Genomic DNA, 27,765 nt, shown 5'->3' with positions numbered 1-27,765 from the left:
CAATGCATCTGTCTATCCATCCGCTCCACACGGCCTCATCGCCTCTATGATCTCCACCCACCCCAGTCCTCCGCCTCCACGCTCCATCCCTTACTTGCTCTCTGTTTCGCTCTCTCTCTCTCTCTCTCTCTCTCTCTCTCTCTCTCTCTCTCTCTCTCTATCTTGCCCAGAGAGAAGAGCAGGGAAGGACAGAGATGAAAGGAAGGAGAAGAAATACAGTCGGGGGCGAGCCAGGGAGGGCCGATTGAGCGCATAAGACAGGGGAGGAGGGTGAGAGGAACAGAGCAAAGGGATAACAGCCAAGGACAGAGAGAGAGAAAATCTTAGATGTTTAATTTACAGTCTTTCCTGCTGCAGACAGATTTGTGAGTTTGGAGAAAGACAAATATACGGAGAGAAGCAGACAGAAGGACGGACGTGGAGACAAACATGCACATGGACAGACATGCAGAAAGACAGCCGAACACACAGACAGACAAACTGAAAATAGAAAGGCTGTCTAACATCTCTTTTTCTTTGACAGCAGCTATTGAGCCACTTTTTTTTTTACCAAGTGGAGTGAGACCAAAGACTTGAACCTCTCACAGTCCCTTACCCTCAATTTATCTTTTGTCATTTGTGAGTACTTTTTCCCCCCTAACCCTCTTTCACACTTCCCATTTCAATCTTTTGTGAACTATCAAAGGTAATTCATTGTAAATTGCTGCACCTCTGTGAACTGAAGCAAAATGGCATTGTTGCATTGGTTTGGGCACGTTACCATTACTGAATGGTTTTCGGAGCTGAATGAAAAACAACCCCCAGTCAACAGATATAGTTGCACATAATCCGCCGAAGCACTAAAATCACTCAGGTGACAGAAGAGGAGGACACCGTGTAATGTTTAATGCTACTAGCTTTGCAAGTCCTCGCGTTATCTCGGCAATGCTACATGAATTATAGCGCATACCCAGTTTAGAGCGGCACGACATTTAATCTGAGAGATAATAACTTCAGCTGCTAGTGCACTCTCAGCAGTAGTTTTTGCATTGCACCAGAAATGACTTCAAACGAACCATAATGCATCACCTAAAGCCACGCAGCGGTGTTCACTCTTAGGGACTGGGGGGGAGGGAAGAGGAATAAACACACAAATAAGGTCTAACATATGGAGGAAGCAGCGTACTTCATTGCTTGTCCAGGTCAGACCTCAATTCATTCTCCAGCTTGCTGCTGGCAGCTGTTAATTTTGCTAATCTGTTTCTCGGTGTGCAGAATACGCTTGACTAGAAGAGCTCCAAGCATGCAGATTACATCATAAAATGGACCGATGCAGATTTCATATGTAACAAGATCAAGACCCTAGTCTTATTGCTGCGTTCAACCATCCATTTTCTTCCACTTACCCAATTCATTGAGATCCCACAACAGTTAGGAGCCTATCCTAACTGTCATAGGGTGAGAGGAAGGCTATAGCCTGGACAGGTCGCCAATCTATCAGAGGTCTAGCACACAGTGACGGACAACCGTTCAAACCTATGACCATTTTAAAACCACATATTAACCGATATGCATGTCTCTGGACTGTAGGAGGAAGCCATATTAGCAGGAGGGAACAAACTCTGCACAGAGAGCCTGGATTCGAACCCAACACCTTCTTGCTGTGAGACAAAAGTGCTAACCAAGCTGGATTATGCTGTGTTCAGATCTAAAAATTAATTAAACCAACAAGACTCTGACTCAGATCGAATGATACTGTTTAGCAAAGGGCCTTTCTAAATGTGTAAATGAGTGCTTTATGTCTACAGCTGCTCTTGAAGTTCATTATCTCTGTCTTATTGAACAAACTATATAGAAATGTGAAATGCAAAACACACACTGACTCATATGATGCTCGGGATTTAAGCTTGGGCACAACATGATGATCAAAATGACCAAAACCAAGCAGTTTACTACTGAACTGCAACCGTTGACTAGAGAGGGACTAAAACAGTCAAAACACAATCTGTTTCTATGACAAAAAATATTTGAAAGGCAATTATCAGATAATGCTATCAACAGAAATGCAAAGAAATCTAAAAAGCCATTCCTTTGAAAAAGAAAAAAAAGAAAAAAATCCATTGTAAAATGCCAACTGCCACGTGTGCAGTAATAAATTGTCAATTATTGTCTTAGGAAGTGCATGCAGACCTTCACACAAACTCTAATTTCCCCTTTCCCACCTGCCCTGGGCTATAATTATTGCTCTCTCTTGCACAGAATCCTGCAGATGTGTGTGTGTGTGTGTGTTGCTAGCACTGGGTGGTCAGACACACAGACGGTATGGTGCAGCACTCTCGCAAGAGATTTCGATAATTAACTTTGTAATAAAGTAGAAGAGACAGAGTGCATGTAAGTACATACATGTGTGTATCACCCAGGTGAGCACTTGTCCATGTCTCTGGTTTCATGCGTCTGTCCATGCATCTGTGTATGTGCGCGTGTGTCTATAGAGACGGCTGTAAAAGGTAGCTGTACGCACATCTCTGTGTGTATGTGCACGCGTCCGAATCCGTGCACGAGCGTGTGCGCATGTGCGTGTCAGTGTGCGGGGAGGTGATAAGCACCTGAGCCCTGAGGCAGCCTTCAGATTTCCCCTCACGTCCTCAGTGAAATCAGCCCAATCACTGCACTGTCATCTGCCTGCCACCAGAGAGAGGCCTGCGCCGCATACTGACAAGCTCATTTGCCTAGCAGTGTGCACACACATGCATACGCACACACGTACATGCCCGTGAACACACGAGCAAGCCCTCACTCATATATGCCCACTAGGTCTTCCACTTTCCACCAAAATTGAGTTCAAACAAAACCACTGTGGGAGACATTTGTTGGATTTGTATTTTTTTTCAGGGGTAAGAAAATGCTTCCCTCTTGATTCATTGCCAAATTGAAGTGTCATTGTTCATGACAAGGATGCGGCCCAACTGCCAGCTGAACACTTTAACCCCGACCACATCATCAAATGCCTTATTATTGCTCGGATAAATGCCCTTGCTTGGGTGACTTGCATTAATAATTTATCTGTAGGAAGCTTTGCAGTGATGAATTGAACAGCTGCCTTCATTCTGTTATACTAATTTGGAAGGAGGAAAAAAACACACTTCAAACCCACGGAAAAAAACAACCAAAAAAACAAAACACAAGTTTTGCTTTTCCTTTTTTTGCCAGCTTAAAGTGGGCTTAGCTAATCTAGAAAAAGGTGATGTCACATACTTTAGTGCAGCAGCCACAGAAGTGTTTGAAGTGTATTGTTTGCTCAGTTTTGGCTGCACTGCCGGTTAAATCTGAATGTTTTATTCCGTGTCAAACAAAAACTTGTGGGTGTTTTTCAGGGGCTTTAAAATTAATTCCTCCCATGTCTTGCATGCACAAAAACACAGACATATGCCTCAAGCACACAATAACCAATGCAAAGATATATCGCAATGATCACAGACTGTCCCTGAATCTCCCTGACCCCCCTCACACACACACACACACACATAAAAACAAAACAAAACACTGAGAGATCGGCGTGGCATCCCCGTGACCCAAAAACGTCCCAAAAGCTACCACACGGGAGCAGGAAGCAGCACAGAGGGAGAGGAGCACGTTAATGACACACGAGACTAAACGAGAGGCTGTGAGTGATGCGCACCGCGGTTGTTCGTGTCTGGAAGTTTTCGGTGGCGTGCATGAGCTAGAAAGAGAAAACACGGAGGATGTATTAATTCTGCATGTGTTTATGCTCCCTGTGTGTGTTTCAGTGCATGCATGGTGGCAGAAGCCACACAGAGCGCTGTTCTCCTGTCAGTGCGATTAGAGGGCTGCACTAACATGGTGGGAGGGGGGGGGCGAGAGAGAGGGAGATAGGGCAGGGAATTTAAAGGGAGGTGAAGGAGATGATGGTGGGTGTGTGTATGTCTGTGTGTGTGTGTGGGGGGGGGGTGGTCTTAAAAAGCGCAAGGCTACAGATACATCCAGGATTCCTACCAACACACACACACACACACACACACACACACACACACACACACACACACACACACAAGCAAGGGTGCGGTGAGGTCATTTCAGCCCCTGTCAAAGTTTCGGTTTCACAGGAGCACAGCGCGCGCACACACACTCATTTCACCTTGTCTCTCCTTCCTAACCCCCGAAGGAAGCCGTTGTGCATGCGGGAGTGCGCACGTGTCTCTCATGCGCGTTTGATGAGAGGTTTCCATGACAACAACAGCACCAGCAACCCCCATGGGCTCATTTACATATTCAAGTGCAACAGTGTAGTTGAATTACGGCCGGAAATTGAATGCCTCAATCAATAGAGTGGTGGGGGCTGGGGGGGTGGGGGGTGGGGGGCAAAATGGATGGGAGGAAGGACAGACTGAGGAGAAGGAGCAGGACAAGGAGGAGGAGGAGGGAGTGTTAGCCGACAGGAAGACGAGATGCAGATGATGCAACGGGCCATCATCTTGTGTATATGTGTGAGTGTGTGCATGTCCCCCTCTTTTAGGACGACCCATTTTTATTGTCCTCTAGTGGTTAAAGGGAACCGAAAATGGATTCCGTGTGTGTGTGTGTGTGTGTGTGTGAGACACACACACACACACACACACACACACACACACACCAAGCATTCACACACAGACACAGTGGCATAGCAGAAATATGGTAGTACAAATTCAAAACTTAAAGCCCCTTACATTTGAAAACCCAAAAGGTGTCATCTACGCTTTGTTGATCAAAAGTTTGGCACTCTTAAAATAATCATAGGCCAATAAAGAAGTGCCTTGATTGTCTTCAGTCAGAAAAGGACGACCCAATCTGGTTTGAGATTATTTTTTTTACTGATGCATGGTATATTTTGATGTGATGCTGTAAATCTTTTTTATATGTGTGCTCTACTGCTATATCTACTTGGTTGGAACATTCATATTGCTTTGACTATTATTAGCAACCTGAGCAAATAGATCTAGCTTTATTTGTAACTGACTTCAAGTTAGAAAGATAGGAAACTAGTGATATAAGCCTCATGAGTCAGCTGCGTTATGTGTTATAGTGTCATGTAATGTCTATTCTAGACTAACGCCCTTCTTCTTTAACCCCAGCCCTACTTTGGTGATCCAGGAATCGAAGCTACTGGGATTCTGCACTAATTTCAAGCCACTTGGAAAAGAAGATGAAACAGTAATCATCATCTGCATCACGAGTGACTTGGGCCAGCCCTCTTCTGCTGACCGCACAGATCCACCGGGGACGCGATATCCGTGGCCCACTTTCTCAAAGACAACCTGCTCTCTCTCGCTCCCTTTGTTCCGCTGTGCGTTCGAAGGCCAGACTTTCTAAGCATCAGCAAGCCACCAGGAAAGTAGATTAATCACGTTTTTATTATGATGAGTGAGTTAGGGTGGGTGTAGAAAAGTAAATGGCACTATGCAGCGCAATAACTTTTCATAACGGGAAACAGCCGCAAGAGGCTAGCAGCACAACAAGATGTTTACATAAAGGGGAAGGTGCTGACTGGATAGATTTGTTGTTGTATGCGGGTGTGTGAATGTTGCAACAGCCATGCATGTATAAAAATAATGCGTGCATTTGCTGGTGCAGGCGTTTATTGAGTATTTTTTTTTCCTGTTACAAGCACACATTCATATGTATCTTGTGGATGTTTACAGATGAGGATGTGCGCAGACATCTGATATTTTGGTGCAGTGGCATAACAGAACGCTGGGCCAAAGACGAGGCTGTTATCAGCAGTTGCTTTGACAATGGAGCCCCAGTGGTCACTGGGACAGAGGAGTGCGAAAGGAAGAGGAGGAGGAGGAGAAAGGAAGAGGGAGAGTGAGATGGAGGGGGGCAGGAGGAGGGTGAGGTCTGCTGGAGGAATCGGTGATGGGGAAAATGGATGAAAGGGGGGGGGGGGGGGGCACTAATGGCCTGAAAACACAGCTGGCTGCAGACACCCAAGGACAGAGAGGCTGAAAGAGTGAGAGTCAGACAGCAAAAGAGCGAGCGCGAGAGACGGAGAGACCGTGCAAAGATGATAAAAATAGAGGGGCGTGGGGTGTGGGGTGGGGTGGCGTGGTGAGAGCGCAATAGAGGCGTCTCGTCAACTCGAGAGACGAAGGAGGGAAGGTTATTTTCTTGTCATGCCTTTTGCATCTGTTCGCCCGCCGCGGTGAATGTACACACACACGCACGCACACACAAACAAACACGGGGACGCTGCCGCCATGCATGTCAATGAATTATCCATGGAACAATGGCAGTCCTTCATATTAATGAACATAAATGAGGGGATGGAGGATGGGGGCTGAGGCTAAAACAGCATGAAATTCTCTGATTGCCTTCAGTTCCAAACATTTATGACAATAATTACCATTTGATTAGAGGATCTTCAATTATCCTTCAATGCATTCCTTGATGATGTATATGAAAGGTCGTTGGATTACATAATTTCTACCCTAAAATACTTAGATGTTGCTGATTATTGAGCTGTGAAACTCATTAATCAGTAAGAGTACCCCATAACAACAATGTGGCTCCTACATTGCCAGTAACCCTTGGCTCCTCTTACCACTGCACCTCAGCTGTTAACCTTGACGATGACATTATACGCACTGAATATATTAACAGGGATGAAGGTGCGTGCGTCTATGTGCGAGCATGTGGCTGCTTGAATGAGGCAGGAATATGCAATCACACGTCATAACCCGAAAGTGAGATAGAGGGGTGGAGAAGGGAAGAGTGATACAAAAAGAACAGGCCCTATAATGAAGTGTAATGGGTGTGAGGATAGCATGCTGAAAAGGGAGACGATTGGTGTTAGACTAGCAGATGTGTGCTGAAGATGGAAAAAGGCGGAAGGAGGAAAGAGAAAGAGGCAGGAGTGAGAGGGGAGGAGGTGTGGTGTATAGGATGTTGATGGAGTGGGGAGGGGGGGTGATGGAAAGACTGAAACAGGGAGCTGACACACATGCTGCGAGAGAAAGAGAGTGAAAAGAGGTGGAGAGGAGTAAGAGGAGAGCATAAAAGGTTAAAGAAAGGGGAGCCGGGGAGAGAAAGATGGCTAGCGGAAGAGGCAGGGAGAAACAGTGAAAGATGGAGGCTCTGAGAGAAGATAAAGAGAGTGAGATGGGGATAACTCAAAGGAGGGAGGAAGCTGCAAAGCAGAATGCTTTATTGAAAGATGGAGCAGTTACAGAGAAGAGATGGAGGTACAAAGAGGGATGGAGAGAAATTTCAAAGGAGGAAGAGAGAGAGGAAAAACATGGAAAAAGAGAGAATAACTTACTGCCACTTCTGAATTACTAACTTGTCCTAAAGGATAAGAAAGGGCAGCACTTTTTTTTCAGCTAATGTCAATTTTTAAAGCTGCTCACAATTATAATGTTTTATTCTTTAAGAAAGGCAAAGATAATTTCCTGAAACTGCCGGGCAGTGTAGCTTTTCGACAATATCTCCCAGTTGGAAGTAAAGATTGCATTTATCACGGGTCTATTTTCCGCTGCGGATTAATATGCATTAATATTCATTGCAGCAGGACAGTATATGAAAGACTCGCTCAAAATAAACTAGCCTGGAGTTTGTCATAATGAAGTAAAGTGTCACCCGATGCAACACAGTGGCTCATTTATGCGCTTTTAATAGTTTCTTACCACCGTAGCTCTCTGGTGCTGGGTGCACAGAAAACGCTCGCCTTTTGGACCAAGTTATTCTCGGTGTCGGCCTTTTATGCAGGATTTGTTGACAGTGAGAAAAATGTCTAATACTGCCGTCTTTGTCCTACATAAATCTGATGCAGTTGCTTATTTTTGCTCTAGTTTGTACTCAAGCTCAGCATGTGCCTTCATTATGTGTGCGTTTTTGTGTGTGCGTGCGTGCATGTGCATGTTCATGGGTGTCACACCGCATGAATAAATATGGCCACGGAGATAGCCCAGGGTTTGTTGACTGCTCTGATGTTTAAATTTGTGCTGTGGCTTCTCCCAGCAAAGCTTATGACTCACACTCTGATACAAGCTAACGCGCTAAAAGCAACAGTGGGTCAACGCTAAGCTATTCTAATTTAATGCTGAGGGGAAAACTGCTTAGGTAGCTGTGAATTGTTGCCAGCCTTAGCTGATTCCACCGCCCGGATGCCTGTGCTCGTTGCTTTTTTTTTTTTAGAAAAAACAAAGAAGATCAATGCTTTTGAGAGTGATTCCGTGGATGTTACTTCATTCTAATGCCATTGACACAGATTTTGCTATTAGCCAGCTAGGCTAATGCTTTCTAATGCATTCCCGCTTTGGTTGTTGGTTATCCAGTCAGAATAAGAGTTTAGCATCCTGTCTGACTCACCGAGATCTCATTACAGATCTCCCCGGCTCTACAAACCCCCGTCACCAGCCTCCCCTCTTTCACCCATCCATCCTTCACCCCTCCCACCCCTACTTGTCTCATCCATCTCTCTATTTGCACTTTGCCCCTCTTCTATCCTGGTCTTTTTAGTATGCATTGCTATGTAGCCTATGGCTGCAGGTGAAAGTCAGTGCTTCCGCATGAGTCTCTGTGTGAAGGTATGTGTGTGTGTGTGTGTGTGTGTGTGTGGGGGGGGGGGGGGGGGGGGGGGGGTCTGCATATATTAGTGAGCATGCATGTTAATCCCGGCTTGTGCAAGTGTGTTTCTCCATCGTAAAGACAGACACGGTTGAGCGAATAGGAATCTGATCTTGATTTTTCTTGCATGCACACGTATACATGCACACAGAGACACACACACAGTACGTACACGCTGAGTGCTATATTGTGGTAATACAGATGGCTTTTTTGCAGCCCAGCTGTGCTCTGTACATGTTTGCCTCTGCGTGTGCATGTGCGTGATTGATTACTATTCTTATCCTGTACCAGGTGCGTCGGCTGTTCAGCAGCCTTCACTCTCACACTCTCCTTCCCTTCTTCTCTCTCTTTATATCCTTTTTTGGGCTCAATAAACAGGTTTTTTATCTCCAGAATGGTAGGAATAATAAAAGGCAATATCAATGTGCAGTACAGCGAAGTCGCTCCATTCTCAGCACTCATTATGTTTAGCTCGACGTAGCAGTAAGACATCCTAACAAGTTAGATAATTGATGATATCAAATTATAATTTAATTTCAAAAATTTGGCTTACACTTATCCCTCATCTGAGCCTCAGGTAATTTTGCGTTTTGTGTGTGTATATGTGTATGTGTTCTGGCTGGCTACCATGGCTACGCCTGGGCCAGTCGATACACATCTGAGTGAGAGGTCATTAGCATCTCCCTCATGTTTTCTCTGCATGAGAACATCAGCAATTAGCCAGGTCCCAACTATGCCCCTGCTCACCCTCATCCTGTCCTGGTGGTTGAACAGCGCACCTTGGGACGTGGTTACCATCTAGATCAGAAGCCAGCATAAAGCGTATGTGTGACGTGTGTGCCATGATTGTTTTGTTTATATTTAGATCTTTGTCTGGAACAGTTTGGTCAATTTAGCACAGATGGCCATGTGAGTTGTGTAGTGCTGGGCTCGCTTCTGAGCTTGACTGTCAGTTATTAGCATCTGACGTGTGTTTGACGTCTAAGATGTGTGTGTGTGTGTTCACGTGTCTGTATTTGTGGGCGCATATGTGTGTGTGTGTGTGTGTGTGTGTGTGTGTATCCAAGGTGATGGGACGGCTCTGACAATAACATACTGATAAAAAAACAAAAACAAACAAAAACTCTCCTATGCCCCCGCTCAACACCCACCTCCGCAATGCCGCAACCTCTTTCTCATAGAGACACAGACAGAAGAGAAAGAAGAGAGGAGGAAAGCAAATAGGGAGAGATCAGGGGATGAAAGGTAGGTAGATGCTGAGCAACAAACAAAAAATAGCGGTGGACAAAAAGAGAAACAGTAGGAAAACAAACAAAGTGACTGAAAGTTGCTGTTGACATTGTTTGTCATCCACATACCAGTGCTCATTGTTACCCGACCAGCCCTTCCCATCACCAGAGCAACGGCCCATTGTCTCTGCACATCGGCATACCGACGTGCCCGCTTTACCCAGATCTGGCACCAGGCCTGTACCCATTTTCTGATCGCGCAAGCAGAATGGCGTTCATTCACTGCACCGCCTGGCTGGCTGGATGGCTGGCTGACTGTGTGGCACTGGTTGCTATGGAGGCTAATTCACAGGCAGAGAACTCACTTTGTGTTCATAGTACAGAGGCAGTCAAGCAAAACATACAGGCACATGCAGCCACGCACACGTGCGTGTAAGCAAACAAGCATGCAACCTGGCAACAGCACTGAATGCGGGGCATGGCTGGTGTACTCAACGGGCGCTGGAGAGGAGCCGCAGCATTATTTTTTACCTGCTTTTGCAATTTGCTGTGCTGTAATCGGTCAGACAGGCCCAACATCGCTGAAACATAAGTATATGTACTATATGTGTGGGAAGCATGCTTTTGCACCTAAGTGATGTAGCCCACTGAACCTAACCCTGTTGAGTAGATGAATGCAGGCACTTCAGCTTGCATTCCTCAGCCACACATGGTTATTTGTTTGATGGCATGTGGTGAACTGAAGAGGTTTAGCAATAAAATACAAGTGTGAATCACTATGACTATGAGTACTCTACAAAAGTAGCTCTGCAGGATTCACAACTCAAAATAATTCTTATTCACCTTTTAATGGGCGAATCGGTGCTATTTAAGCCATTTTCACGCATCTCTCAGCTTTCCTCTGATTGGCTGCCTCACATAAACAAAAGGATTTGAGCAGCAGGTGGGTTGGGCCCCTGTGCACACACAGGTGAGATGACCATATAAAAGATATCCTCCATTATCATTATATAGAGGCAGGAATTGCAAGAAAAATGATCTGTTTGGTTTATTTTCACTTTTAGACACTTTTAATGTGCCGCTTTTATTTCTGTTCTTTAAGATAACGAAGGATTTTACTCATGTTACCCATCTCACAGCTATCCAGGAATATGTCTCCAAAGTAATGTTTTAGGTTCTGTGTCTGCATGTGTTCATATTCATGCTGTCTGTTATACTGAATGTTGGGAAATGAAGTTCCGTCAGACTGATGGTGCGCTGTATCTTAAGTTCTCACCCCAGAGAGTCTTCTATGTTCTAACCCACATTTACCAACAACAACAGGCATCACTGATACATTCAACTTAACCTAAATACACTCTGTTCATATACTCAAGTTGCAGTATGCTCACAGACACATCCACCTCTCTCCCATACCTTTTCTTTCTCTATCCTTGTCTTTCTTAATTGTCATTGTCACAAATTTAGCAAAGATACTTCAGAAACATCACTGTCAAAACAGTAAAGGGAAAAGAATTGTGTTCATGTGACAAATAAATCCTAATTCAGTCTATTAGGTAAGCATGTGTGAGTTTTGCGTTGTAAGTCATTTCTTCCCCTTTCTCTCTCTCACGCTTCTCGTTCTTTCTCACCTCGCTGTTATGTAACTCCAGCAGCTGTTTGAAGACGCAGGAAGGGGGTAGGTGGGTAGAAAACTTTTCAAAGTGTGTCTCTCGCTCCTTGATCAGAACACAGGAGAGAAATGGGTGACAGTTTCTGGTTCCGCTACAATACTTGACAATCGCCTGGTCCCATCTCATGCGCTTTCTTCCTCCTTCTCGCATAACACACGCGACCGATCTCCCCGCCTGACTTGTAGCCGTTTCTCCATTTTGCTCAAGTGTTCCATATTGCGTTATGGTTATCATTTCATTTTACCGTTCCCTAATCTGTCTTTCTCTGTTCCTACGTCTCCCTGATCTCTGCTTTAGCATCACTCTTCAATTGTTTCCCTCTTTTCTTGTTTTCTCCATCTGCCTCTTTCACTTTTTTTTTTACTCTTTCCAGCATTATTGTCATCTTTTATTTGCCTGATTTGGTTCTTCTATTTTTCATTACGCATCTTAGCTGAACAGCAGCAGCACTCGTTTACCTGCACGCACACACAGACACACACACACAATATGCATTCCAGCCAAAACGGAGGCCTTGCTTGCTGGACACACAGGGCTGAACAGCTGTGCAGGCAAAGAAAACTTAGTCCCACAATTGCAAACTCACCCAAAAACTTTAATAATAACAAGCATATATATCATTCTCCATATGCTTGCAGAAAGGAAGGCGTGAGTGAAGTCATTGTATTCGCGAGCAGAATCACCCCTACCCTCGCTGATGCTGAGAGAAAGCCCTGATTATGCATTTCTTTACCATTAGTGGGGCACATACAGAAGGCGGCGCCGGTCTGTGGTGTTCACCAACGCACAAGAGTGTTTTATTTCTCACTGCAGCAGACGGCTGATTCTTTCTTGAATGTGAATTTGAATGTTTAGCAGTCGCCCCATGGGTGTGTTGTGCTAACAAGCTGTCGGTCTCACCTTTTTTACGAAACGCTTTTTCCTACAGTTATATATGTTTCTCACGCTATATGTGTAAATGTCTTCATTTCTGATGCTCCACCGACACTTTTATTCATCTCTAATGAGGCACAAACATCCATCAGTGATGAAAGACGCCCCCCCCCCGGCTATCAGCGGCACCATTGCAAAGCAGCGTTTTGTTGCAGTAATCCTGGAAGAGGAGGATGAAGTGCAGAGAAGGGAGAGGAAGAAAGCTAAAGGGGCAAGAGAAGAGCAGGAAAGAAATGGATAGGGAAGGAAGGAGAGGAAAGGAGAGAGAGGGGAGGAGGAGGATGAGAGACATGAAGGACAGTTGATAAACTGCGCGGAGCTGGACAGCAGCCAGATCCTTTTAATGAGCAAAGTGCTGCACCCAACACCTCACACGTAATTACATGCTCTCTCTCTCTCTCTTCCTCTCTCTCTCTCTCAATTGCTCTCTCATGCACACACACACACGCATTTGCAGGAACCTTATTTTTGCCTTCCCTACTCTGCAGCATCCCACCATCCAGCACTAAGTACTCCCTCCAGATCAAACAAGCAGCTCACAGTAAGCAGCATACAGATGAGCCTTTCCTTTCCCCCTCCTCCTTGCCATCTCTCTCCCTCTCTCATCACAACCCCTGTCTTCTCTTCCTGCAGTAACCTCTTGCTCCCCCCCCCCCACACACACACCTCCACCCCCACCCCCAACTTCCCTCTCCATCTCTATCTCTTGATGCTCCTCACTCTCGTGGAGAGAAATACATCAGCCATCGCTCGACAAACACACTACGCCGACACTGTCCTAGCTGCTGCTCCAATAAAAACATATTACCTGCAAACTCCATTAGGCCCAAGTGTAAGTCACACATACATACAGACACACACACACAGTTGTGAATATAGCGAGCTTCTGTGTGTAATCAGATCTAGGTTAGCAGCCGTCGTATAATGTTCACTGGAACAGCATGTACCCACCCCATCACACTGCACTCAAACTGAGCTCCTGGAAATACACAGTGTGTGTTTGTGTGTTTGTGTAAGGTCTAATGATGTCCACGCAGGCAGAGTTTTTCAGGCTTGTGTGTGAGTGCAGAAGCAGACGTGATGAGAGGAAGCGTACGCCTGGGTTTGAACTTGTATTAGGATTTCAGAGTGGCGTCGTGTTGCACACTGTGTGTCTATACTTTCATGAGCACATGTGTGTTTCTGCGTGTGTGTGCGCTTCATGTGTTAGAGAGCCCGTGGGGGATCAAATCAGGTGTACAAAAGGACAAGCATGATTTCATGCTATGAAGTTTCAGATTAAAAAATAGCAAACAACTCACCACCAGGTAGTGTATTAATTTTCATAAACATGCGATTTGTGGTGCGGTTATTTAATGTGCGACTACATTTTAAGTAAACCTGGTCTGAAACCTGAACGTTGAACAGTGAACCCTGCGGTTCTTGCAGTGTGATGAATAGCTTGTGACACAGTGGCAAAGTAGGGGAACATGTATATGAGAGATAGAGTGGGTAGGGACCTGCAGCTCATTTTTTGCGACCTTTAGCCGGTAATTTCATCCCTGCGCACAGCATCTGTGTGCAGTGTGCTCACGCCAAGCTGCTGAGGTGCTGCTGAAACACACAGTTACTGCAGACCTTGACAGAGGACATCGTGTTTGAGAAATCATTGACGATAATTGATAGAAATCATGACAGCAATGGGAAGGTTAAGGGAAGCTTTACCGCTGTTTCATATGAGAAAACAGAAATTGTCACTCAGTATGAATACAAATGACATGCTATGAATCATAGGTGGAGTGTCCACATTCGTTAGCTGATGATGGTGCTGTGGTCTGGCTGCTTGCTACAGCCCTGCTTGTGTTTGTGCCTCTTCTCTTTAATGAGGGACAAACACTCTCTCTCTCCCCGACTCTCTCTTTCTCTGTGTCTGCCTAATAACCCCTCACAGTAAATAACCATGAGCCTCCGGGGCAATTAGACGGGCACTTGGGGCTTATAGTGTGTTGCTTGGAAACTCACAGAGACACACGTGCACACCGAAACAGCCTAGTTAAAAATGGTGTTATGGAGTAATTGAGACATCCGATGTAAACAAAGCGACGGATCAATGCCGAGATAGAAAGATTAAAAGTTAAGGAGAAGAAACTTTGAGAAGAGAAAGACAACCGCTGGGTGTTTTAAGTCTTTAACAAGGATAGTGTCTTGTCATCCTCGGTATGTGCCTTTAATCTGTGCTTCTGTTACCCATTCTGTCTCCTCTCCTCTCTTTGACCTCACATATTTGTGTTGGTCTGAGACTGAGAGACAGGCAGGGGGGTGGAGGGCTGAGGAGGAGAAAGCAAGAGGGACACAGAACAGAGGGAAGCTTTCACCTTTCATTTCACCACAACAATGAGTTGCCAATTTCAGTATGCCCTTTACAGGCCATCATGCACACACCTACGCACACGCGCAAACACACAAACACGCACACACACAGAAACCTGCTCTCCACATGACTCCCAATCTCCATGATAATCAGCTTCCTTTCATTGTGTTGCATCATGCAGGAAAGCCACTGTATAGTCTGTGTGTGAAGGAGAAAGAGTCAGAGGAGAAGGAGAGCAGACGATTTGTGTGCTTTCGCGTGTGTTTCTGCATATTGCGTGCAACAGCCCGCCGTCTCTTTAGCAGCGATTGTGTGTTTGAGGGAAAGTGCCTTGCCATGTTTTGGCAAAGCAGTGGGGCAGTTCTTGACTTAAGTTTTTCTTTTACACACACATTCAAAACCCTATAGACGTATTGCTGGAAAAGAGATTTGTAACTGTAGATATGTGGTGCATTCATTACTATTGTACTTTTTTTACGTGGAAAAAATTCATTTCTGCACACGCACACTGTTTACGCGCTTGACGACAATCAAGCCGCTGCATCGCTATAGGTGATCGGCCTCATCTTCCATTCATATATTTTACTCCTTCTCTTATCACTTCCCCTCTCCCGCTCTATCATTCTCTTATTCTTCCTCTTGTGTGCACATTGTCACTATATTTCTTGACACACACACACACACACACACAAACACACACGCCACTGCTGTTTTCCATCTCACCTCTGTTTTCTCTCCCTGACACCTCTCTACACCCTCTCTGCGTTATCGCGTCGTTACCCCTCCTCCCCCGCTGTGCGCACTCTCTCCCTCCCTCTCGTCCTATCCCAGCACATAAACACAAACGGACCTATACGCACACACACACAGACACACACACACACACACACACACACACACACACACACACACACACACACACACACACACACACACATTGACGTATCTTTCTCCGCCTCCCCCCTCGCTTTATTTACTCTCCCTCTCTCTCTCTGTGTCACACCTTCTCCCTCAGCCCTCTTCCCTCCCTCCCTCCCTCCCTCCCTCCCTCGCACACTCTCTGTCCACCTCATCCCGTCTCTCCTTCTCCTTGGGGCGAACGAGGCTGTCGGTAGCATCACTTTCAGTCAGCAGTGACACTGCAGTCTCGGTGCATCTTTTAATGACACGCTGTAGTAAAGGCACCTCAGAAATGAGCTATGCAGCATGTTGGACGTGCGGCACTCACATATAGATCAGTGTGCATATGTACCGTACAGCATGCATCCAGGGCCAGGAAATAGGCAATGCCATACTAAAAATAGCATATGAGCTTTAACACGCTGTGCCTAAACTCCATGCAGACACACAAACAAAATACAAAGATCTAGAAAAATTAATCTGTATGCCAAACTAAACACATTTTACAATCTGACCTCATCACTGGTTTCATAAGATTAATATTGATGTGTGTATTTCAGATTTGTCCTTATGCAATAGGCAGAGTAAACAGCGTGCTATGACACATCGCTGCTCTGACATAGCGTCCTGTTAGAAGACTACGTAACACATCCTAAGGCGCAGGATGCTGAACGGAGCTTGGAAGGGAGGAAAAAAAACAAACAAACCCCAGACAAACAGAAAGAGAGGTTGCAACTCATGCCTCCGCTGCTTGTTATCCATGTGTTTTGCAGGCAGATATGGCTTTAATTTTTTTTTTTTTTTGGTGCCTGTTGTTTGGACAGATGCTGGTGGAAAACAGGGTTGAAGCAGGTGTTGGGAGTGTGTGTTTATGTGGGAGGCAAATGTTCTCTCTGAAAAAAAAAACCAAAAAAAAAAAAAAAACACCCAGCAAATGAAAATAGAACGCAGTCCCACGAGAGACCCTGCTGTCCTCTATTCAGCATGCACAGGCACACACACACATACACGCACACACAGGTGTACACATTGACAAAACAGACACAAACAGACACAAACACACCCCCTTGGCCAATACACCTTGCTCACACTTCCATCTGCACTGTGCTGCGCTCCAACTTGTATCCTGCCTTAGAAGAGATGCAAATGTCAGGGAGAAGCGTGGTACCTGTGTTAGGGGTCAGCCGTTCTTTCCTTCTTTTGTTGGCCCTTCCAGTCCCCCTCTTGTTCAGCTGGTCTGAGCTGAGGTGAGCTGAGCTGAGCCGAGCCAAGCGTACAGCGGCGAGGCTCAATCCTTTTAGCCTGCGATGCTGAAAATGGCACCAGTATTCCCTGATAGCAGCAGCCTGCCTGCCTCTCTCTCTCTCTCTCTCTCTCCCACTCTCCCTCTCTCCTGCTCTCTAGCTCGCCTCCCTCCTCTGCTTGTCTGCTGCCATGTTGAGTGCACGTAGGGCGAGGGGCGGGCCGAGAAGGGGGGGGGCTGGGGGGGGGGGTAGTGGTGGTGGAGGATAGAGTGAGGGGGACTCAGGGGGATAAGAAAGCAATTAGAAGACGGCCCTCTTCCTTCCAGTCGGGAATGTATAATGGAATTAGCTTTTGGGGGGGGGGGGGTGTCAATGGTGAGCATTGGAGGGAGGTTAGAGGGGCACTGGGGTGCGTGGTCCTGCAGCCTCTGCTGGGGAGTCCAGGAGCTTGTCCGACAGTCACCACTCAGAAATGTGTGCGCAAGGGAGAGCAGATGGGTGTGTGTGTGTGTGTGTGTGTGTGTGCTCATGTGGGGTGATTGCTATCGCCCTGTGTGTGTGTTTGTGTGTCAGGACTAGCAAAAGAGAGAGGGAGAGAGAGATTGCTGATGTGCTGATGGGAGGAAGGAGAGGAGTGGTTGAGCTGTGGGACCACCTGCTTCTCTCTCTCTCTTGCACTCTGAGGTACTCGGCAGGAGAGAGAAAGGGCGAGCGGCAGCTTCAAAGCCTTCTCTCTCAGGTTCGCTCACCCTCCTCCTCTCCTCCCTCCCTCCCTTCGCTCCCACCCTTCCTCACTTTTCTCTCTCTCTGAATGGGTGGCGAGGAAAGCTGCATGTGTGTCTGGAAAGACAACCGTGCGTGTATGCGTGTATGTGTGTGCGTGTGTGTGTGCAGAAGGGAAGGAGAGAGAATTTAATATGCAATTTTCAGTGTGCAGTTGCCCGTGTCTGTGTTTGTTTTGTTGTGTCCTTCTTTTTTTGTTTATCCTGTTTGGGTTGGATGTGTTTGTTGTCGTTTGTTATTATCTGGAATATGTGTGTGTGTGTGTGTGTGCGTGTGTGTGTAAGAGAGAGCGAGAGAGAATGGGGGACAGAGACATACTCTCTGTGTTTACTCACGTATGAAAAGAGATGACCAAAATCCCAGTGTGAAAGACAGTGATAGGAAGAGACGAGGGGGGAGCTGCAGTGTGTTTTGGTGTTTATGAGAAAATTAGATAACAAATGAAAAAAAAAAGGGGAGGGGTGTTTTCTCCTATGCTAAGGTGTGTGCGGTGTGCGTGTGTGTGCTTGTGTGCAAAGGGGAGAGACAGAGCGGTCTTTTGACGGAGAGAGAGCGAGCCAGGCACTGCATGGGGGAGATATGTGTAGGCATGTGTCACTGATTGTGCCATGAATGAAAATAAGGAGGAAGGGAGGGGAGGAGGAGGAGGGGGAGGAGGGAGTGGGACTGTGACTCTCCTCCCATTCAGCCATCTCCTCCTCTCTTTCCTTTCCTCTCCCTCTTGAGTGACAGACGAGGCGCTGCCGGCAGCGTGCCCGGGCGCGCGTCAGTAATCAGCGTCTTCTCCTCTTCTTTCCGCTTTGCTCGAGCTTCGCCTATTTCGGTCATTCTTGAATTTCTCCCGTGCAGCCAAGGGCGCTTCATTGGGTTCAGAATGCCCCCTCCTCCTGCTCCTCCCACCCTTCTCTTCCGTATATCGCTCGCTGTGCAATTACGGCAATGGCCCGTGATCTGCTCCTGGCACGCACGCGCCAGGATGGACAGATGAGCAGAAGAGCAGAGAAGAGCCACGCTCGGCTGCTTTTTCTTTCTTTTTTTTTCACACGTTCACAAAACAAACGAGACTCAGTGGCACGCGGGCGTATCCGCGTGCTCGCCTTCGGCTCAAGGGCGATTGATTTGGAGTTTAATTTCTCCCCACCGGGTTCTTGACGCAAAAGGATGCGCCTCCGTCTGACCTTGACGGCAGACGGGGTGCGAGGGTGGGGGAAGTTTCGGGACACGCGCTTACATTACCTCCCCAACGCAGACCCCCTGTCTGCGTTGGGGAGGTAGAGGGGCTACTCTCTCTCTCTCTCTCTCTCTCTCACACACACACACACACACACACACACACACACACACACACACACACACACACACACACACACACACGGAGCATGGTCACCTGAAAACGTCTAAACCGTCCTATGCTCTTTTATAAATGAACGCTTTTCAACTGCTTTCTAATTATAGCTAAGGCAGGGCTAACTCCCAATTTTAGCTGCAGCCGCGAAATAGCCGTCTTTTAATCATTCATGAGCTCAGACACAGAGCGTCCTCCTGCTGCTGGCACAAGCGCGTAAGCTACCGCCAGGCTGTTGTTCAGCCGAGTGAAAAACAACGTGGACAGGCCCCGCTGCTCACAGAGCAACAATGCCCCCTTCCTTCCCTCCCTTAAGGTGAAATGGGACACAAAGATGTCAATCTGACATGCAGGTGACATTTCGGCCACGTCCACCTTTAAGCCGATGCCACTGGACGCGCAGAGCCAAACCAAACCACGCAGGGCCCTGAATCATTTCGGTGCAGCTTAATCCTCCTGGGGACGCATTTGTTTTCTTTTCTTTTTTTGATCAGTGCGGATCTGAGTGGAGCGTGATTTTGCCTACAGCGCTGACATCAGTGGAGATGGACAGGGGTTAGAAACGAGTGCCTCTGAAGCCGCGTTTGAAAGCGCCTCTCATCTCAGCTCGCCATACGCTCTGACGCACACTTGCGAGCTGGGTTGTGTGAACAGTTTGAAGGGAGAGCGGTGTGTTTGTTTACCAGTCAAATATATCTGGGAGGAAGCAGCTCTCTTTGCTTATAATAATAAGTCAGTCTGCAACACTGAGCCGTGGATCTCAGGGATGGATATCGGCGTTTTAAAATGGTGTTTATCATCGTTTTGTTTAGTTTTGTGATTGTTTTTTGCCTCCTTTCAGAAGTTCACAAGTTTGGTTTTCAAGAAATGCCAAATCGGCCATACTTCAAGTTCACTGCCGGGGGAAAAGCACAGGTGATGCAAGGGTCACGGTCATCCAGGACTCAACCACACACACATAGACACACACGCACACACCTTGGCTCAACTTGGATCAATGGGAAGGAGGACAGGAAAGGGGTGGCTCTCTGTTGCCATAGAGACGGGAGGACAGTGGCGTTGGATACTGTTACTAGGCAGGAGAGGCCGCCATTCTGAAAGCGGGGTGACCTGCTGTGGAGGGGGAAACAACATCAGGGCTGAGAGTGAGGGAACATTAAATATTTCTGTTTAGGTTATTTCCCTCTGGTCAAGCGAAACTGCAAATGGTAATATGGTGAAGTGTGTGTGTGCCATGTTTCATTAAATAAATACGTACATTCATGAATAAATAAACAAATCCCAGAATCTGACCTTTTCAAACGCAGACTCGATATTCTTTTTTTTTTTTTTTTTTTTACAGACAACTATTTACAGTTACACGAGTCAGTCTAATCCCAGCCTAGTGGCAGTGCTATTAATTGCAACAACATGGCTAAAATAGCTTTTTCACGCCCCCCCCCCCCCTCCCACACACACACACACACACACACACACACACCATCACCCAAATTGCATCTGTCTTCTTTTGATGTTTATTTTATTATTTAATTATTTATATAGTTCACTCGTGCAGTGCTTTTTTTTTTAAAGCATGTGCTTCCGCCCCTCCTCAAATGTAATTTTGACACTTGTAGCATCACGTGAATTTGTTCAAGGAAGGGCAGAGAAACTGGGCTGCTGCCATCAATCCAATCTAGATGGTTAAACAGGACTACAGGACAGAGAGTGAGGGAAAACTGATATATTTAATTTTGGGGGGAGCTGTTCCTTTAACCCTTTTCACAAACAAATGAGTGGCGTCATGCCGACACCGTGTGTGTGTGCGCGTGTGCGTGTCATTATACCTTCAAACCGACTGACGCTGTCCCATGCTGGTAGCCTCTGTGTCTTTGAGGGACAGCGAAGGTCACGAAAGCTATAATCAAACCAAGCTCATCAAGCGCAGCGAGCACGCATGCACGCGTGTACGCATCACCGTCTGCGTGCACAACCCAGGACAACAAATAACGTCACCTCCACGACACAGATGTAAACAACTCAAACGTGAACGCGAGGTTCGAGCGCCACCTATTGAAATGTGTCCGATAGGGCTGATTAGATAAACTACCCACTGGCGCCCTCTGCTGGGGAGTAATCGGTGTACTTTTATTTAATGTGAACGAAGCAGGAAAGCGGCGCACAAAAGTAGCCATCGAAAAAAACGGGCACGGAAGCCATCATCTGCCTTTGACTGCGACTTTTAAAAACACCAACAGCTAAAAGAAAAGTCCAGAGATAAAACTCACAGCCGCTAGAAGGCTCCAGTCGTCTTCGCCTCCTAAAAGTGTGGCTGCACATCCGCTGCCCCACAAACACCAGGCGCTGTCCGCGGTGCTGGTCGCCGCACTGCTGAGATTACACCGGCAGTAATTTTAGCACCACGGACAGCGCCTCGGTCGCCATTATTAAGCACACCATTAATTTAGTACCTTTTAACACCAACAGCGCTCTGGGATATGTGCATGTATGTGTGTGTATGCTACTAATGCAAAGCTCGATATTCTCGCCTTTAAGGACTAAAAGCGTTCTCTAACTGAAGGTTTAAATGAAAGGCCGAGAATCAGGCTCTATGGAATGAAAGACTGAGCCGAGATTTACACGTGACATTATATGATGTTCAGGGTTTGTCTGACTTAAATAAACGGAAGTTTTTTTTGTTATTACATCAGAGATATATACAGCTATATACATTTTAGTTAACGAGTTAGGATGCTGTGAAAAACAATGATTTGCAGATTATTTGAAGCTTTCATAAAAAAGAGAGGCAAAGCATAATTTGAATTTAGCGCCAGTTACACTTTTTTAATGCTGCTGGAGGAACAACAAAAAGACTGAAAGAGTTGTCAGATGCTAATAAAGAACTCCTCCTTCTGTTACTGTTACTATTAATCTGGTTAACTGGCATAACATATACCAACATGATCTGTGCCAAGTCTCGTTTAAGACTTACTGAGATAAAATGGAAATCTGGACAGTTCATAAGTCAGCATTTGTCTGGGTATGGGGTAAACCTAGTGCCCGTAGCATGTGAAGTCCCCATTATTGGTGAACATTATTTTCAGGTTTGGGACATATATTGTATTATTTCAGCACCAAACCTTTACACATACTCTGGCCGCATGAACCTGTAAGTAAGAGAGGGGTTATCTAGATTCAAGTTCAGTCCTGTGACCCATTAAAAACATTTGGTGCATTATTCAATGAAAAAAGAAATACAACAAACATGCCCCGAACAACAGATGGACAGCTGGAATTATGTATCAGGTGCGAGTGGGGAACCTTTAAACTTTCAAAACTACACAAATCAGTTTCAGCTCCCAAACACTTGTGCACTTATTTTTTGGATTGTGTTGCCACTTGTATCAAAAAAGATAAAAGGAAATTGTAAGTGAAATGCTGCCGTCATAAATGCAAATTGAATTGTTTGTAGTTGTGTGTATGGACTGGACTCTGCTCACCCTTAAAGCTGCCAGCCTATATTATGGAAATGACCAAGTGGGGTCATTTATGATCCCACTTTATGAGCCATTAATATTTTTTAATGGTTCTATTTGTGTTTGTCAATCTGTTTTCTTCATGTGACAGATATTCTATAATGTGCCAATGGTTCTAATTATAGTTTTCAATCATTTTTATGATTAGTTAGAGCTTGCCTCAAGCCTTCTGCAGCAGTAAATATTGGTATTTGAGGTCTTTTAGCTGTGGTTCACTGTGAACATTAAAATGTCATTATTAGAAATGATAAATTACATTTAAATCAAAGAATATAATGACAAAGAAAACAAACAAAAAAGACTCATAGATGAGCCAGCACAGCTTTTTGTTATCTATGCCACACCAATTTCTCTAAAAGTAAAAATGACAACTTGTAGACGTACATTAAAAATGTAAGTTTTTTTTTTTAAATTTAAATATGACAATAGCCAGTTATTTATATGGCAATATCCTTATAGCTCGAGTCCTAAATGACACCACTTGGTAACTTGAAGGCTAAGTGATTAAACAGCCATGATGAATGTGCAGTTTTTTCATTTAATATTCAGAGGTTGAAGGAGTTTTGACTGGAAACTCTTGAGTAATCCCAGCCTCGTTTCTATGAGGATGTTAGTCCTCACGGGCAAACACATTTACATCCACCCATGCGTAAAATAAAGAGCAGTATAAATCACACATCTGCAGAAACATGCAAACACATGCACACGCTTTCATGATCCTGGTATCCGGTTGGTTTGGATCTTTCAGTCTTTTGGTTACTGTCTGTTTTGTTATTTGCATGTGCCTCCTTTGTGATTGGTCCATCCTCACTGTTTATACCTGTTTTTAAGTGTCCCCACCTGTGTCTGTGTATAGTCTGGTCTGTTAGGATTTCTGCTTAGGCTACCTGAGTTAGTTAGCTGCTCACTCCATGTTACTGTTTTACTTCTGCATGTTTCCTTGTGAGTTTAGTTTAGTTTTACTAATAGTTGTTGCTGTTGGCCAATAAGGGCTCATTCCGCTTCGTCCTCCTGCGCTTCATGGTGCACTCTTCACCATTGCTACTCTTGACACACAGGGATTTGTCCTCACTTTTTGCTTTTATTGCACACTTAAATCATTTAGTAAACAGGTCTTCACAGTAACAATGCAAGAGCAGAAAACAGAAGCAAACCACTGTGCAGTGCAGCTTGATAGATCTTTAAAGTATTTATCGGTATTTACAATGAAAATACAAAAAAAGGACTTCGATGTCCCCGTGTCTATCCCTGGCATTTTAACGTCGCTATCCCTGCCAAGCGTTTTCCAAACTTGACATCAGCCACTCAGACTTTTGTTGCTCTGTGAATCCGGTCTGTACTGCCAACCCCAAAACATTCAAGTACTGTATTTCTGTCATTGCACAGGTACTGGGTTAGCCAATACAGAGGACTCTTAGAAGGAAAGAGAAAATTCTACTGGTCCCACATCAGCAACTTGATTGGTTTTTCCTATCATTTCAAACATAAAAAATATACACAATGGCAACTTAAATAGGATCCAAATGCAAAAGTATCCTGGTTAATAATTTTCCAACTGAATGCAACAGGAAGCAAAACCAGGATGGAAAAAACAGGCTTTTGTGATGCTCTGAGAGCTATTTGGACACAAAATCTGTAACAAGTCTGCATTACAGAAACTGTGATGTTACATCAGGTTGCCCCCATGAATGGCTCATTTGATGTAGGTGACCATCATGTCAGTGTGGTGCCGAGTCTTAACATTTGAAGTTTTTTGGTAAATATCGTGTTGTTGCAGTGATGTGCTGTACGTAGTGCAAGCTTAACTTTCGTGGGAGGGAGGAGGTGACAAAAATACACAAAGCTGAAATAAGGCAATGTGAAGGTACTGTTTGGACTACAGTGTGAAATACTTGCACTTATGTTGTCGAGCTTGTGCCAAGACAAAAACCTTATAAATATAGATTATTGGAAAACTTGATATTCTCCTGGTTGTCGTTTGTGCCAGGAATGACTTAAAACTTGAAAACATTCAATGTAAAACACTGAATTCTGACACATTTTGCAAAAATGAAACGTTTTCATACATCGTCATAACTCATAAAGCTTATTGTCTGACCATATATTCCCTAGTCAGTGTAGGTTCTCATTTGGTTATGTTCTAATATAATAAAACACACAAAGCAAACCGATGCCCTCCATACTCAGGCCAAACAGGACAAAGTCAGAACACAGCAGTGGTTCCTTGATGTCTCATACAACATCTGGTAGAACAAAAATACATCTGTATCTAACAAATACAAAGTGCTGCGTGTGGACAGTCTTTTGTGGTATTTGTAGACAGTTTCTTCCATATAAACACACTTAAAAGCAGTTTCCATATAGGCAATGATGGCAAGTCTTGGAATTCACTGAATTCACCTTGATATCAGAAGTAGGATTTTTTTTTTTGTGTGTGTGTGTGTGTCTAATCCCATTAGTTGAACAGCCACGGTCCATTGGTGTCAGCTCTTCGCACTCACTACCTGTGGCCAGGGCCCCTGTGGGTGGCTGTGTCCCCAACTAAATCTTCCTCCACAACATTAACATATCCTTCTTTCTCTATGCAGCCAGCCACGACCTGCAGCACCAGCCGGAGCCTGCGGTCCATGGCCTGAAGGTGAGGCTGAATTAGAATAGGGGATAGGCGGTCACGCAGCAGCGACTCCTCCATCATGGAGCTCAGCTGGTACTCCTCTTTGGCCAGCAGCTGGAGACGCAGGTAAGTTGACTTCCTCATCCTTGAAATGGTGGAAAAGAAAAAGGGTTTTTGTCCATCTCTTAAGAAAATAGAAACTTTTTGTGTTTAACATGATGATCATAAAACACATGAATCTAGTAAACCCACCAACTAGTACTTTTTTTCAATTTAATTAAAATGAATTTTATTTATATAGCAAAAAATCACAACAGCACTCTCCTCATGGTGCTTAATATTCTAAGGTAAAGACGCTACAGTAATAGAGAGAAACCGCAACAATGAGATGACCCCCTGTGAGCAACAACTTTGGTGACAGTGGGAAGGAAAAACTCCCTTTTAACAGGAAGAAACCCAAAAACATGCTGTGGAAAAATAAAAGTGAAAAGTTTATTTCATACTAACAAACCTATTTGTTTCAGCATACCACTAGACCAAATCATATGGTGCATCCGAAATGGAACTTTTATTCCACGGGGACCGTTGATCTCTGGATTTGACCTTAATACTCGTTTGTTTTTATCCACAATATGACTGTTTGATGGGGCGATCAGCCTCCTTCAGTCCTAAAGCTAGGAGGAGAAGGAACCTATCAAAATGACTGTCATTCACTAACTAACTAAAATCTTACCTGCAGCACTGACTCAGAGGCACCAGGATGGAGAGCTCATCGTGAGAGTGCTTTCCAAACCTGCAAGTGTGGGGATAAAGAAAAAAGAATGAATTATCACAACAGTGGATTTTGTTTGTTAGACAAATTTCGAGTTTATTTCCTTATTAATTGTGAAAATGTCCTCTTGAAATGGTTTTTAAAATACTCTATAATGAGAAGAACGATTATGAGGTAAGGTCACAAAGTTCTGCAGCTAGTAGCATAACAATAAAAACAAAACATACTTGATTTAAATCTTATAGGCTTTTCTACTCTACTGGAGCACTCAAAGCAATTTATACAACATGCCTCATTCACACAAGCACTATTTTCTATTCCTAAGTTCTTTCTATCTAACAGTCACACTGATGAATCCACCGGAGAGCAACAGGGGTTCAGTATCTTGCTCAACAATAGTTTGGTATGCAGACCGGTGCCTTCCAATTACTGGATGACCTGCTCTACCTCTGCAGACACCCTAGGTAGTCACAGAGGGTGGCGCTGTATTGCTTCCACTGCTTCCAGTTTTTAGATGACTCCCTTGTGCACTTGTGCTGTATCTCCTTCAGCGTGTATTCTATTCACTGCTCATGATCCAGTGAATCCAGAAAAAAATATTGGAATCCTCCTCTTTAGGCTCCTGACCTGATACACAACTGTCGGGTTTGGAAGCTGTAAACTCGTACTGCTGTTTGGTTTCTGGGTCATCGTCTCAGACCCAGCTCTGATGAGCAGTGATAATCCTGGGCATTAAATCTGAGTACTTGTGTGTGTGCTGGAATTGCACACATACAAGACCAAGCAGAATATATATGTAATTTTATGGGCAAAGTTACATATACCGCAAATTTATCTTAATTACTGATTATAATCTGCTGCTAACAGCAAAACAATGATGTTTTCATCCATTTGGTGCCGAAGTAGATCAAACCTAAGCTGGTTACCAAGACAGACCCTTTTAAATTAGTTGAATATCTTTACCCTCTTCCATTGTCAAGGTGAATGATGAAGGTGTCGTTTCCAAACTTCTCAAAAGTTTCATAATGATGGCGATCCATGTTACCTGTACAGGGGGAAATGGCACATTAGAAGACTCACAAATACACCTTTTTATCATTTTAATGTTTACTTGGTTTTCCCCTTACCCATTAAGAAGTCAAAGATGGTCATGTCCATGATGTCCAGCAGTCGAGTGCCTCGGTCATACGGGGGTGTTTGCTTCACCTCGTCACAGTAATCTGGATCCACCTCCCACCTGTAAATATGCAGAAAATCACTTAATACTTAATGAGTAATTGTTTTTAATGACTCATATGTTTGGACTGGCTAAAGGCATGACTGTGATCACAAACATATATGAATGTAGTGTCTCAGTATAGTTTTCTTACTCTGCTTTCTTGCGTTTGTGGTAGGAGCGCCTCCAGGGGTTTCTCCAGGTCTTGCGTTTGGCTAGGTTCAGATCTGGGAGGAAGGCTGCGAGTGAGCCTTCAATTTGGTCCGGTTTGCCACACAGAGCGTGCTCGGTGGAGCAGTAGTAAGAGCATTCACCATAGAAGCAGACATTATTGGCTGACAAAAGAAAAAGTGAAGGCACGGATTTAGAAATGCTGATTTAGTTCACATGGAGACACAGAGGAGAAAATGATTAATGGCGGCGATGAGGAACCGCTGACCCCGGTACAATCAAAGACAACATGCGAAAACTTTATTCACGCCCTCATGCTGAGAGGATGTAAACAAGCATAAGCATTAGACCACAGGCTGCCACATTGCTTTCACTGTATCCGTGTGTGCCGTTCAGTGAACACAACGGGAGAAATAAAT

General features: G+C 45.0%; 2 protein-coding genes across 2 annotated transcripts in view; both read right to left on the bottom strand.

Annotated features, from left to right (window-relative positions):
* Window positions 1–17,003, bottom strand: part of LOC134626169 (retinoic acid-induced protein 1) — a 52,894-nt gene extending 35,891 nt beyond the window's left edge. Inside the window, exon 1 of the mRNA XM_063471736.1 lies at window positions 16,855–17,003. The gene's annotated coding sequence lies outside the window, so the exon portion shown is untranslated. The remainder of the gene's footprint in view (window positions 1–16,854) is intronic.
* A 6,631-nt stretch (window positions 17,004–23,634) lies between these two features.
* The window catches only part of fam20ca (FAM20C golgi associated secretory pathway kinase a), a 47,151-nt gene continuing 43,020 nt past the window's right edge, over window positions 23,635–27,765 (bottom strand). Inside the window, exons 6-10 of the mRNA XM_063471747.1 lie at window positions 27,330–27,510; window positions 27,087–27,196; window positions 26,923–27,004; window positions 25,921–25,980; window positions 23,635–25,332 (exon numbers count right to left, since the gene is read on the bottom strand). Coding sequence (XP_063327817.1) covers window positions 25,074–25,332; window positions 25,921–25,980; window positions 26,923–27,004; window positions 27,087–27,196; window positions 27,330–27,510 — 692 coding nt within the window. The 3' untranslated portion in view covers window positions 23,635–25,073. The remainder of the gene's footprint in view (window positions 25,333–25,920; window positions 25,981–26,922; window positions 27,005–27,086; window positions 27,197–27,329; window positions 27,511–27,765) is intronic.

Source organism: Pelmatolapia mariae, linkage group LG4, assembly GCF_036321145.2.
Source record: "Pelmatolapia mariae isolate MD_Pm_ZW linkage group LG4, Pm_UMD_F_2, whole genome shotgun sequence".
Taxonomy (NCBI): Eukaryota; Metazoa; Chordata; class Actinopteri; order Cichliformes; family Cichlidae; genus Pelmatolapia; species Pelmatolapia mariae.
This window is presented reverse-complemented; position numbering and strand designations above follow the sequence as displayed.